The sequence below is a fragment of the Bombina bombina genome, chromosome 1, assembly GCF_027579735.1.
Source record: "Bombina bombina isolate aBomBom1 chromosome 1, aBomBom1.pri, whole genome shotgun sequence".
In the NCBI taxonomy this organism is placed as follows: Eukaryota; Metazoa; Chordata; class Amphibia; order Anura; family Bombinatoridae; genus Bombina; species Bombina bombina.
Window position 1 is genome coordinate 263,395,058 of NC_069499.1, and position 13,449 is coordinate 263,408,506.

General features: G+C 39.6%; 1 protein-coding gene across 1 annotated transcript in view; it reads right to left on the bottom strand.

Annotated features, from left to right (window-relative positions):
• The window catches only part of AQR (aquarius intron-binding spliceosomal factor), a 264,323-nt gene that overhangs the window by 158,921 nt on the left and 91,953 nt on the right, over positions 1–13,449 (bottom strand). Inside the window, exons 18-22 of the mRNA XM_053697946.1 lie at positions 11,730–11,897; positions 10,690–10,859; positions 9,052–9,293; positions 7,891–8,037; positions 1,152–1,221 (exon numbers count right to left, since the gene is read on the bottom strand). Coding sequence (XP_053553921.1) covers positions 1,152–1,221; positions 7,891–8,037; positions 9,052–9,293; positions 10,690–10,859; positions 11,730–11,897 — 797 coding nt within the window. The remainder of the gene's footprint in view (positions 1–1,151; positions 1,222–7,890; positions 8,038–9,051; positions 9,294–10,689; positions 10,860–11,729; positions 11,898–13,449) is intronic.

The window sequence follows — 13,449 nt, forward strand, 5'->3', positions numbered from 1 at the left end:
AGAACTGGATGAAAGTGTCGTGGTCAGATGAGACCAAAATTGAGCTCTTTGGCATTAACTCAACTCGCCGTGTATGGAGGAGGAGGAATGCTGCCTATGACCCCAAGAACAACATACCCAGTGTAAAACATGGAGGTGGAAACATTACGCTTTGGGGGGGTGTTTCTGTTAAGGGGACAGGACAACTAAACCGCATCAAAGGGACGATGGACGGGGCCATGTACCATCAAATCTTGGGTGAGAACCTCCTTCCCTCAGCCAAGGCATTGAAAATGGGTCGTGGATGGGTATTCTAGCATGACAATGACACAAAACACACGGCCAAGGCACCAAAGGAGTGGCCTAGCCAGTCTCCAGACCTCAATCCCATAGAAAATCTGTTGAGGTTGCCAAACGTCAGCCTCGAAACCTTAATGACTTGGAGAGGATCTGCAAAGAGGAGTGGGACAAAATCCCTCGAGATGTGTGCAAACCTGGTGGCCAACTACAAGAAACATCTGACCTCTGTGATTGCCAACAAGGGTTTTGCCACCAAGTACTAAGTCATGTTTTGCAAAGGGGTCAAAAACCTATTTCACTCATTAAAATGCAAATCAATTTCTAACTTTTTTTGTGTTTTTCTGGTTTTTTGTTGTTATTCTGTCTCTCACTGTTCAAATAAACCTACCATTAAAATTATAGACTGATCATTTCTTTGTCAGTGGGCAAACATACAAAATCAGCAGGGGATCAAATAATTTTTCCCTCACTGTAACAGCAAGTACACTTATATGTATATAAATATATAAATATAGTACTAAGTTTACAAGTCTGCAGGTTGTGAAACATAAAATACAGCAGGGGGTGTAATGAGCATGAGTCCAAAAACAAATGATACATACAGCAGAGATTACTGCACTTTTTACTTATTTACGATATGGTGTAATATGCTTATGCTGAGGATTTGTACATGGAATATGTCAGATGACTCAAGAAAGATGTGTAAAATGATTTACCAACGGTAAAGAGGATTTCATGTCTTAAGGTACCTTAGTCTACTTTTTTAAGTAACCAGCAACATCAGAAGTTGAGGTTATTCTGTGCACATCATTTCTACTCTGCTTTTATGTGGAAACCTTGTTGTTTAGCAATGTCATTTTAGCGCCTCTTACCATGGTGAGTCCAGGCTGCATGCCAGCACGGATGGCCTCTGTCTGGGTGGCGGTAAACTGAATAGTATTACTAAAAAACAAAAGGATAAAAATGAAGTCACCTTACCAACCCAATAGACACATTTTATAGAAGTGCAAGAGCATTTGCATGCATACAAATACACACAATCAGACATAAGCATAGAGGACGTCATAATAAAATAGTGTGTAGAGACATGCATTCGGCAGTTTCGTCGGAGGCTGCTTTCGGTAATATCCTCTTGGGCAAGCGAAACACACTCTTGATTGGGATTTGCACAGATCTAAGTGTGTTTCACTTGCACAAGAGGCTATTTGGCGCTGAAAAGAGTCGAATACCGGAAGCAGACTCCAACTTCTGCATTCGGCAGTGAACGAGCTGAGAGTACACCTCTATTAGAGTGTCAGATTTACAGAGGAACAGAATCTCATATGCAATAATGAAAAAAGCATAGACACAGAAAAACATAATTTATGCTTACCTGATAAATTTATTTCTCTTGTAGTGTATCCAGTCCACGGATCATCCATTACTTATGGGATATATTCTCCTTCCCAACAGGAAGTTGCAAGAGTCCACCCACAGCAAAGCTGCTATATAGCTCCTCCCCTAACTGCCATTACCAGTCATTCGACCGAAAACATGCAGAGAAAGGAAAACCATAGGGTGCAGTGGTGACTGTAGTTTAATGGAAAAATTACCTGCCTTAAAGTGACAGGGCGGGCCGTGGACTGGATACACTACAAGAGAAATAAATTTATCAGGTAAGCATAAATTATGTTTTCTCTTGTTAAGTGTATCCAGTCCACGGATCATCCATTACTTATGGGATACCAATACCAAAGCTAAAGTACACGGATGATGGGAGGGACAAGGCAGGTACTTAAACGGAAGTTACCACTGCCTGTAAAAAACCCTTTCTCCCAAAAATAGCCTCCGAAGAAGCAAGGTATCAAATTTGTTAAATTTGAAAAAGTATGAAACGCAGACCAAGACTCCGTCTTGTAATCTGTTCAACAGAAGCCACATTTAAAAAAGGCCCAAGTGAAAACCACAGCTCTAGTAGAATGAGCTGTAATCCCTTCAGGAGGCTGCTGTCCAGCAGTCTCATAAGCTAAATGAATTATGCTTTTTAACCAAAAAGACAGAGAGGTTGCTGAAGTCCTTTGACCTCTCCTCTGTCCAGAATAGACAACAAACAAGGTGAATGTTTGATGAAAATCTGTAGTAGCTTGTAAGTAAAACTTTAAAACACGAACCACGTCCAAATTGTGTAATAGACGTTCCTTCTTTGAAGAAGGATTAGGATACAAGAATGGAACAACAATCTCTTGAGTGATATTCTTGTTAGATACCACCTTAGGTAAAAACCCAGGTTGGTACACAGGACTACCTTATCCGTACGGAGAACCAGATAAGGAGAATCACATTGCAACGCAGATAACTCGGAGACTCTATGAGCCGAGGAAATAGCTACCAAAAAGGAACTTTCCAAGATAGAAGTTTGATATCTATGGAATGAAAAGGTTCAAATGGAACTCCTTGAAGAACCTTAAGAACCAGCTTTAAGCTCCATGGCGGAGCAACATTTTTAACCACAGGCTTGGTTCTAACCAAAGCCTGACCAAATGCCTGAACGTCTAGAATACCTGCCAGACGCTTGTGCAAAAGGACAGAGTAGAAATCTGTCCTTTTAAAGAACTAGCTGACAACCCTTTTCTCAAAATCATCTTGGAGAAAAGATAATATCCTGGGAATCCAGACTTTACTCCATGAGTAACCCTTGGATTCATAACAATAAGATATTTACACCATATCTTATGTTAAATTTTCCTAGAGACAGGCTTTTATGCCTGTATTAAGGTATCAATTACTGACTCGGAGAAGCCATGCTTTGATAACATCAAGCGTTCTGTCTCCAGGCAGTCCATCTCAGATTAGTTATATTTAGATGGTTGAAAAGACCCTGAGGTAGAGGGTCCTGTCTCAGAAGCAGAGACCGTGGTGGAAAGGATGACATGTCCACCAGATCTGCATACCAGGTCCTGCGTGGCCACGCAGGCGCTGTCAAAAGCACCAAAGCACTCTCCTGCTTGATCTTGTGCAAACCCCTCCGGAGGGAATTCCCACTCCCCCGGATGAAAAGTCTGACGACTTAGAAAATCTGCCTCCCAGTTCTCAACACCTGGGATAGGGATAGCTTTTAGACAAGAGCGAGTCTCTGTCCAGTGAATTATTTTAAGACTTCTAACATTGCTAGGGAACTTCTGTTCCCCCTTGATGGTTGATGTAAGCCACAGTCGTGATATTGTCCGACTGAAATATGATGTACCTCAGAGTTGCTAACTGAGGCCAAGTCTGAAGAGCATGGAATATCGCTCCCAGTTATAGAATATTCATTAGAAGGAGGGTCTCCTCCTGAGTCCACTATCCCTGAGCCTTCAGGGAGTTCCAGACTGTATCCCAACCTAAAAGGCTGGCATCTGTTGTAACAATTGTCCCATCTGACCTGCGGAAGGTCATACCCTTGGACAGATGGACCCGAGATAGTCACCAGAGAAGAGAATCTCTGGTTTCTTGGTCCGGATTTAACAGGAGAACAAATCTGTGTAATCCCCGTTCCTCTGGCTGAGCATGCATAGTTGCAGTGGTCTGAAATGTAGGCGTGCAAACGGTACTATGTCCCTTGCCGCTACCATTAAGCCGATTACATTCATGTACTGAGCCACCAAAGGGCGCGGATGGAATGAAGAACACGGCAGAAATTTAGAAACTTTGACAACCTGGACTCCGTCAGGTAAATTTTAATTTCTACAAAATCTATCAGAATCCCTAGGAGGGAAACCCTTGATATTGGGGATAGAGAACTCTTTCCTTGTTCACTTTCCACCCATGCGATCTCAGAAATGCCAGTACTACGTCCGTATGAGACTTGGCAACTTGGATGTTTGACGCCTGTATCAGGATGTCGTCTAAATAAGGGGCCACTTCTATGCCCCGCGGCCTAAGGACCGCCAAAGTGACCCCAGAACCTCCATAAAGATTCTAGGGGCTGTAGTTAACCCAAAGGAAAGAGCTACAAACTGGTAATGCCTGTCTAGAAAGGCAAACCTGAAAAACCGATGGTGATCTTTATGCATCGTAATGTGAGGATAAGCATCCTTCAAATCCATTGTAGTCCTCTATTGACTCTCCTGGATCATAGTTAAGATGGTACGAATAGTTTCCATCTTAAATGATAGAATTCTAAATAATTTGTTTAAGATCTTTTAGATCCAAAATAGGTCTGAAGGTTTCCTTTCCTTGGGAACCACAAACCGATTTGAGGAAAACTGTGTCCCTGTTCCTCTATTGGAACTGAATGGGTCACGTACACAATGCAAGAATGTCTCTTTCTTTATCTGGTTTGCAGATAAATGTGAAAGGCAAAAACTCCCCTTTTTTGGGGGGGAAAGCTTTGAAATCCAGAAGATATCTCTGGGGTATAATTTCCAATGCCCAGGGATCCTGGGCATCTCTTGCCCACGCCTGGGCGAAGAATGAAGTCTGCCCCCTATAGGATCCGTTACCAGATAGGGGTCCGTTCCTCATGCTGTTTTAGAGGCAGCAGCAGGCTCCTTGACCTGCTTATCTTTGTTCCAGGTCCAGTTGTCTCCAGACCGCCTTGGACTGAGCAAAAGTTCCCTCTTATTTTGCCTTAGAGGAAGTTGATGCCACACCTGCCTTGAATTTTCGAAAGGCACGAAAATTAGGCCTTTTTTGTCCCTTGATTTGGACCTGTCCTGAGGAAGGGCATGATCTTTTCCTCCAGTGATATAAGTAATAATCTCCTTCAAACTAGGCCTGAATAGGGTCTGCCCCTTGAAGGGAAGTTAAGTAGCTTATTTATTAAAGTCACGACAGCTGACCATGATATAAGCCATAGCGCTCTGCGCGCCAGTATAGTAAAAAACAGAATTCTTAGCCGTTAGTCTAGTCAAAGGAACAAAGGCATCAGAAAACAAAGGAATTGGTTAGCTTAAGTGCTCTAAGCTTGTCAAATATATTCATCCAATGGAGCCTGTAAAGCCTCATCAAGAGACTCAAACCAGAACGCTGCAGCAGCAGTGACAGGAGCAATGCGTGCAAGGGGCTGCAGGATAAAACCTTGTTGAATAAACATTTTTTATCCATTGGATCTAAAAAAGCACAACAGTCCTCGCCAGAGGTAGTGGTACGCTTAGCTAGAGTAGAAACTCTTCTCTCCACCTTAGGAACTGTCTGCCATAAGTCCCGTGTGGTGGCAACTATTAGAAAACATTCTTCTAAAAAATAGGAGGGGAAGAGAACGGCACACCTGGTCTATCCCATTCCTTATGAAAAATTTTAGTAAACCTCTTTAGGTATTGGAAAAACATACACACCGGCACTGCATATTATTTATCCAGTCTACACAATTTCTCTGGCACTGCGATTGTACACATTCATTCAGAGCAGCTAAAGCCTCCCTGAGCAACAAGTGGAGGTTCTCAAGCATAAATTTTAAATGTAGAAATATCAGAATCAGGTTAAATCATCTTCCCTGAGTCACAAATATCACCCACAGACTAAGCATATTGTGAGGTAGTATCAGACATGGTTCTTAAAGCGTCTGTATGCTCTGTATCTACCCCCAGAGATGTTTTGCTTTCCTTTAATTTCAGGTAGTCTGACTAATACTGCTGCCAGTGTATTATACACAACCTTTGCCATGTCTTGTAAAATAAACGCTATGGGCGCCATTGATATACTTGGCGCCATTTGAGCGTGAGTCCCTGGGGCGGGAGTCAAAGGGTCTGACACGTGGGGAGAGTTAGTCGGCATAACTTCCCCCTCGACAGAATCCTCTGGTAAAATAAACGCTATGGGTGCCCTTGATGTACTTGGCGCCATTTGAGCGTGAGTCCCTAAAGCGGGAGTCAAAGGGTCTGACACGTGGGGAGAGTTAGTCGGCATAACTTCCCCCTCGACAGAATCCTCTGGTGATAATGTTTTTAAATACAAAAAATGATCTTTATTGTTTAACATGAAATCAGTACATCTGGTACACATTCTAAAATGGGGTTCCACCATGGCTTTAAACATAATAAACACAGAGCCTCCTCTATGTTAGACATGTTAGAACTAATAAAGAGACTAGTAAGCTTGGAAAACACTTTAAATCAAGTTAACAAGCAAATATAACAAACGTTACTGTGCCTTTAAGAGAAACAAATTTTGTCAAAATTTGAAAAACAGTGAAAAAAGGCAGTAAATCAAACGAAATTTTTACAGTACATGTAATAAGTTAACAGAGCATTGCACCCACTTGCAAATGGATGATTAACCCCTTAATGCAAAAAACAGATAAAAAAAAAAAAAAAAAACGACATTTTTTTTAAACAGACACAACAAAACTGCCACAGCTGAGCTGTGGATTACCTTCCCTATAACTGTTTCTATGCAAAATTTAAGCCAGCCATGTGGAAAAATTAGGCCCCAATAAGTTTTATCACCAAACATATGTTAAAAAACGATTAAACATGCCAGCAAACGTTTTAAAACACATTCTTATAAGAGTATATATGTCTATTAATAAGCCTGATCCAGTCGCTATCACTGCATTTAAGGCTTTACTTACATTACTTCGGTATCAGCAGTATTTTCTTAGTCAATTCCATTCCTTAGAAAAATATATTACTGCACATACCTTAGCATATATCTCTATCAATCAGCCTGGTACCAGTCGCTTTCACTGCATTTAAAGGCTGTACTTACATTACTTCGGTATCAGCAGTATTTTCTTAGTCAATTCCATTCCTTAGAAAAATATTTTACTGCACATACCTTATTTGCAGGAAAACCTGCACGCCATTCCCCCTCTGAAGTACCTTACTCCTCAGAATGTGTGAGAACAGCAACTGGATCTTAGTTACGTCTGCTAAGATCATAGAAAAAACGCAGGCAGATTCTTCTTCCAAATACTGCCTGAGATAAACAGCACACTCCGGTGCCATTTAAAAATAACAAACTTTTGATTGAAGAAATAAACTAAGTATAAAAAACCACAGACTCTCACGACCTCCTATCTATGTTGAGACTTGCAAGAGAATGACTGGTAATGGCAGTTAGGGGAGGAGCTATATAGCAGCTTTGCTGTGGGTGGACTCTTGCAACTTCCTGTTGGGAAGGAGAATATATCCCATAAGTAATGGATGATCCGTGGACTGGATACACTTAACAAGAGAAAACAAGGTAGCATGTATATACAAGCACAGGTTCAAAGGAGAAAGGTGTGACACACACAAAACAAGAAAAAGTGTTATACGATGAGGAGACAGAGCATCATATACCATCATATACCTACAGAAAAAGTCACATGAACTTGGTGAGTGGGTGGAGGCTGTGCCAAAGCATCAGACCAACGTGGGAGCTGGCATCACAAACAAACTGGGATGCAAAGTACATAGAACAGGGTGTAGAGGGTTGCACATACACAGTAAGGGAGAGCACTACACAAAACACAGGTGAGAACAATGCACAACAGGCACACAAACATAGACAACTCTCTGAAGGATACAGGGACAATGTAGCCTTATAAACTGTGCCCGTTTGTGTAGTCAAGTCTAAAAGCTTTGGTAAAAGCTGCTAAATTCAGCTTATAAACATTGCTAATCCTAAAACCATAACAGAACCCAGGCCTATCCTGGGTTGAGTTGGTACCGTTTGGGTTGGTTGTATGGATAGGGCCCACGGTTTGGGATGACATGTGGCTCTACAATCAGTGTAGGTGGCTCTTCAGACATTGTTTCCTCATCGTTTCCTTCTTTGCGCTTCTTGCCTTTCCCTCCATATACAGGAAATGTAATTCTAAGGAAGAACAGTCAAGTTTAACACACTGGGGGTGCCTATGTTATAACAATACAATGCTACATTGGCAAATTTCTACTTAATCATAATAGAATGTATTCCTGTCATAAGGTACTGGCATACATTAGACATTTAAAGAGGCAGTAAATAAGAAATTATTTTCATGAGTCAGAGAGCATTCACTATCAAAATGTGTTCTTTTTGTTGTCCTTTATTGTAGAGTAAACCTAGGTAGGCTCATAGGAGCTCAGGAGCTTGCCCTTGTCTTCAACACTGTTGCAGTATTTTTAGTAATGTATAAGACTGTACAAACATTGTTGTAAAAGGTGCTAAAGACATGTGCCTGCCTTTAAGCTCGTTACATGCTCCAACTCCTGAAAGTTTAATTTTTGCTTCAGTGTCCCTTTCATACACACTAATACCAAATAAGGAGCACCTAAATTATGAATAAAAGCCAAACATTTGAAAAAAAAAAACACGATAAAAATATAAATAAAATATAAGTACACATCTATATTACATCATGAATACATATATGCAAGTGCAAAATGTATACCATCATAAAGAGAAAGTCTATGCTCAACGGTTAACTGCAAGAAGACACAGATAAATTTGCACTGAGTTATTGCAGATCAAAGTTACAGCACTAGTAACAGTATTGTAATAACAAGAATACAAGTGGTGTTAATTTAAGAACTATAGTACTCCACTTCAGTAGAACTGTAAGGCCACAAAAACTAGCTTTTATTTACCACTTACATACATCAGAACAGAAATTCTCAGAACTCAAAATGCCCATAACCAAAAACACAAAATTATACTTGAGGGTATATGGTGTGCGTACAGCACTCATCTATATTTTATCAGCAATATGTTCTAGATGTTATTCATGGCTTGTGAATGAATGTTATGCATTTTGTGAGCAGGAACAGGATATAGCTCAGGAGTAATGCAGAGGCTGACCAATCTGTACAAAGCATAGGGTAGGTAAAAAGTAGTACTTATCTGTTTTACCTGAAAGGAGCTTTGTGCAAATCTGGATCCTCCACAGTCACTTTGACCTGGTAGCCAGGGAAGCTGGCCTTCAGATGGTCAAGGCTGAGGAAAGTATCATTGAAGTCCAAAGTTGGGATCTGATTAGGCATTTTGGAGTAGTGGGCACTGCCTGGATCACCATAACCCAGAATGATGTCATGGAGCCAGTCTGGAACTACACAGTCTGTATTCATGAGCCTCCTAATGGTTTCCAGAACAGCCTGTCCAAGTAATAAAGGAGGTTATGAAGTGGTAGGAAAGGCACTCTGTAGTACATTACACTTCCGTTTTAAACACTGTCTAGAGCAGTGATTTGCAACATTTTTTTTGCCGTGGCACACTTTTTTACATTAAAAAATCCTGTGGCACACCACCATCCCAAAATTTTACAAAATCACACATTGTAGCCTAATAAAGGATATATCTACAGTGTGTATGTATATATATATATATATATATATATATATATACACTGTACTGTGCTGTCATGCCATGCCTCCTACAAACTATACATGACATATTGACATTCATTCACAAACAATCATGATGATTGTCTGTGAATGAATATCAATGTCATGGTTGTAAATGATGCCTGATGAGCCTGTCACATACCTCCCAATATTTCAAAATTTGAAAGAGGGACACCTCCGCACTGTTGTCAGTCTGCCGCGGCACACCTGAGGATCTCTCACGGCACACTAGTGTGCCACGGCACACTGGTTGAAAAACACTGGTCTAGAGATAAGGGGAAAACAATGACAAGCATTTGTGATAAGATACAAAAACATAACACTAAACAAATCTAGAATAGGACAAAGCCCTATATTTCCTATCTCGTCTCAAAATACTCCTTAACCCATCCTCTTAGATCAACCTCTGACCTTCGTCTCTCCACTCCTATTACCTCTACTTCCCTTTCCCACGCCCAAGACTTCTCACACGCTGCTCCTGTCCTCTGGAACTTTCTACCTCGCTCCATAAGACTCAAAACCCACCTATTCAGGGAGACTTACCATCTCTCCTCCTGTTTTTCATCCTACCCTACACAAAATAAATCTTGAACTACATTGACTTCCTGCAGCAACTACAATTCATGTGACAAGATACGCCAAACCTTATGTTTCTACATCTTTAACCTGTAGACTGTAAGTTCTCTGGAGCAGGGCTCTCTTCCTTCTGTACTAGATTTGTTTAGTCTGTTATGTTTTTGTATCTTATAACAAATCCTTGTCGTAGTATACCCCTATCTCTGTAACCAGCGCTACAGAATTTTACGGTGATATACGAATACATGATAATTTATTCATGCTCATATAGATATGTAGATACAAAGATCAATTGTATATGAATGCATTAGTAACCAAACACATAGATACTCACTTCACCATACAATTTAATAACTAATAATACAAAGGGTTGGTGGACACATACTCATTATCTCTATAGTGGATACACAAGCTTAGAGTAACTATAGTTGGAGCAACACACAAGCTTTTAATTTATTTTTTTCGCCCAAAACAATGGCAGTTGTCTATATAAGAAAGTGTGGGAGTAACAATTTTAGGATTTTGTATGAATATATACAATCACTTTAAGTGATGCACAACTATTTCAAACCTTGAAATTGTTCTCTTTTGGTTTTCTTCGCATGATCAAGTTGAAAGTTTCATACACGTCTTCAGAGCCAGTCTGTATGGTGTTGGTCATGTCCTGCTGGTATTGGTTGGGGTCAAGAAACACTCGGTATGTTCTCGAGTCCCCTTTAAGCTTAGGCTTAGGTTCTGGTCCTATTCAGCCATGAAACCACAAGAATAATAAAAGTCAACATATGCTGGATAATGTAGGTATAGCTCAGTTAATTAATAATAGACTGCTAGCAGCACATAACCACTCTACACATATTTAGTTTAATTATGTAGAGCTGCTTATTATCAGTATGCCGTTACATTGTATCATAATACAGCATTTATTAACAATGCATAAAAAGCCTGACAGTATACTAAGGATCAACTACACAACTTGTATTATATCGTATATTATATCCTTTTGCTGAAGTCAAACAAGTGATTCTCTATATGGATATAATTAAAAGGATAGTAAACTTGGCAATACAAGGAAAAAAATGGAATAATTATTACATATGTCTCTCCGTACTCTAAAATGTAAAAATGAATTTTTAAACCTTATAATTTACCTTAATTATAAGTCCTGTAAGCTGCACTCAGCCAATATTCTCCGTGCAGCATTTTTTTAATGGTCTGACAAGCTCTCACACTGCTGCTATTGAGGTGGAGGACTTTAAATGGACAGTTAGAATACAAACCCTTCATTTCAATAGCAGCAAGGAAGCACACTACTTTTGATTATTGGGAGCCATATGTAGTAATTATACACTTTAAGACTATGCATTTTATTATTGCCAATCCTAAAAGTTTCATTGAAATTTATGAACCAGAAATAATATTTAGTAATATTTAGGTGTCAGACACACACTTTTGGCAAGGATGTGAGTAACTGTGTATACAAATATAAAGAAGATAAATCCAAAAAGATAGGCACCAGAAGTAAAATTCTAGGAGTCGTGACTCCTGAGATTTGTCAAGCCCTGTTTATTTTATTATAGAATGCAAGGTTATTTCATTAGTAATATGTTTTACCTTCCTCAATAACACGTCCTTTCTCATCCAGCATGCCTTGGATCTCACAGCCTCTTAAATACACAAGGCCAGTCTGCTCACTGATGGATTGACGCCGGTCAATCTTTGTGCCATAGGACAATGTTGGCCTTAGGGTGATCAGAAAGCAAACATCATGCTTACGAAGACCTAAAAGTGAGAATGAGTCAGCCACAAAAGTTCACATTATTCAATAGAGGTACACCTATGTATTTATGTTTTTTTTAAGGTATTTTATATAAGTATGTTGCACCTTTTGTATTACTTAGATTCTGTATTTTGCAATATTTGGGACTGAAGTTAAAGGGAGCGTATACTTCAGAATTTGTATTCTTTGCATAACCAACACGACGGTAATAATATACTTTTTACCTATTTGATTACCTTATATCTAAGCCCCTGCAAACTGCCCCTTATCTCAGTTCTTTTGAAAGACTTACATTTTAGCCAATCGGCACAATGTTATCCATGAGGCACACATCAACTAGCGCTGTATAGCTGTGAAAACTGTCAAAATGCACTGAGATACGAGGCAGCCTTCAATGGCTTAGAAATTAGCATATGAGCCTACCTAGGTTTACCTTTCAATAAAGAATGCCAAGTGAACAAAGCAAATGTGAGGATAAAACTAAATTGGAAAGTTGTTTAAAATGGCATGCCCTATCTGAATAGACTGTCCCTTTAACAATTACAATGATACTATTAACGGAGAATCTTCATCTTGAACACTAGCATCTTTAAAAAATGTCCTTAAGTTTGTTAAAAATATACATGAATTTGGAAACAATCATGTCTGGGAGAATGTTCTTTTAAGAATCAACTAGCAAACTAGTTGTTGAAGAATATACAATTAAGTATAAGTAGTTCCGGTCTGCGATAAAAAAAAAAAATTATATTGACTGTTCTGGACTGAATATTTATTACAAAAATACTATTCCATTACATTTACACTGGTTATCTTTATTGGAAAATGTATGTATCACAACAAGGAATAATCATTCATACAGATAGCTTAAGCTAAATTTAAAAACACTTGAACCAGGAGGGAATAATAGTATTTCCTGTTTAAATAATACAATCATTTTTATCAACCGGCAGTGTATTATAAAGATAAGCTAAGCCCTTACAATCCGAGGGCTATTTTAAAGATTATTCTTATATTAGTACCAACTGCTAGGCTGAGATAGGTATCAGTAATTATGAAGGAAACTAGTATTGGACCATGTTAAGCAGTTAAAAAACAAGAAGAGACAGAGCTACTCCTAAGGACCCCTGACGCGCGTTTCACAAAAAACGCTTCCTTAGAGGGGGTGCGGGCCGCCGCTATTGTACGCTATTTAAGGCTCTTTAAATCCCACCTCACTCTGTGATTGGAACCTGTTACTATCTTCCTGCCATATGATTGGCTCTTATGTGTGTCAATCCAAGTTAATTCCAGTTACACACCGGTGATAGACCTTAAGCGTCACATGACCTGTGATGTAATGGAAGGCATTGTACAAGGGGCAGGGTTCTGATGTTGTGTGAGCAAATCATAAGCCTATTCAACCGACATCAAATGGGGTGGGTGGGTGTTCCAGTCAATGACGTGTTACTAGTGTAAAATCATTGGACGATCATGTTTACCCTGAACTGCTGACAATACGAATGACAGCTCAAAAAGAATACATTTGAGATTTCACTATAGTGTCCAAAGAATGGA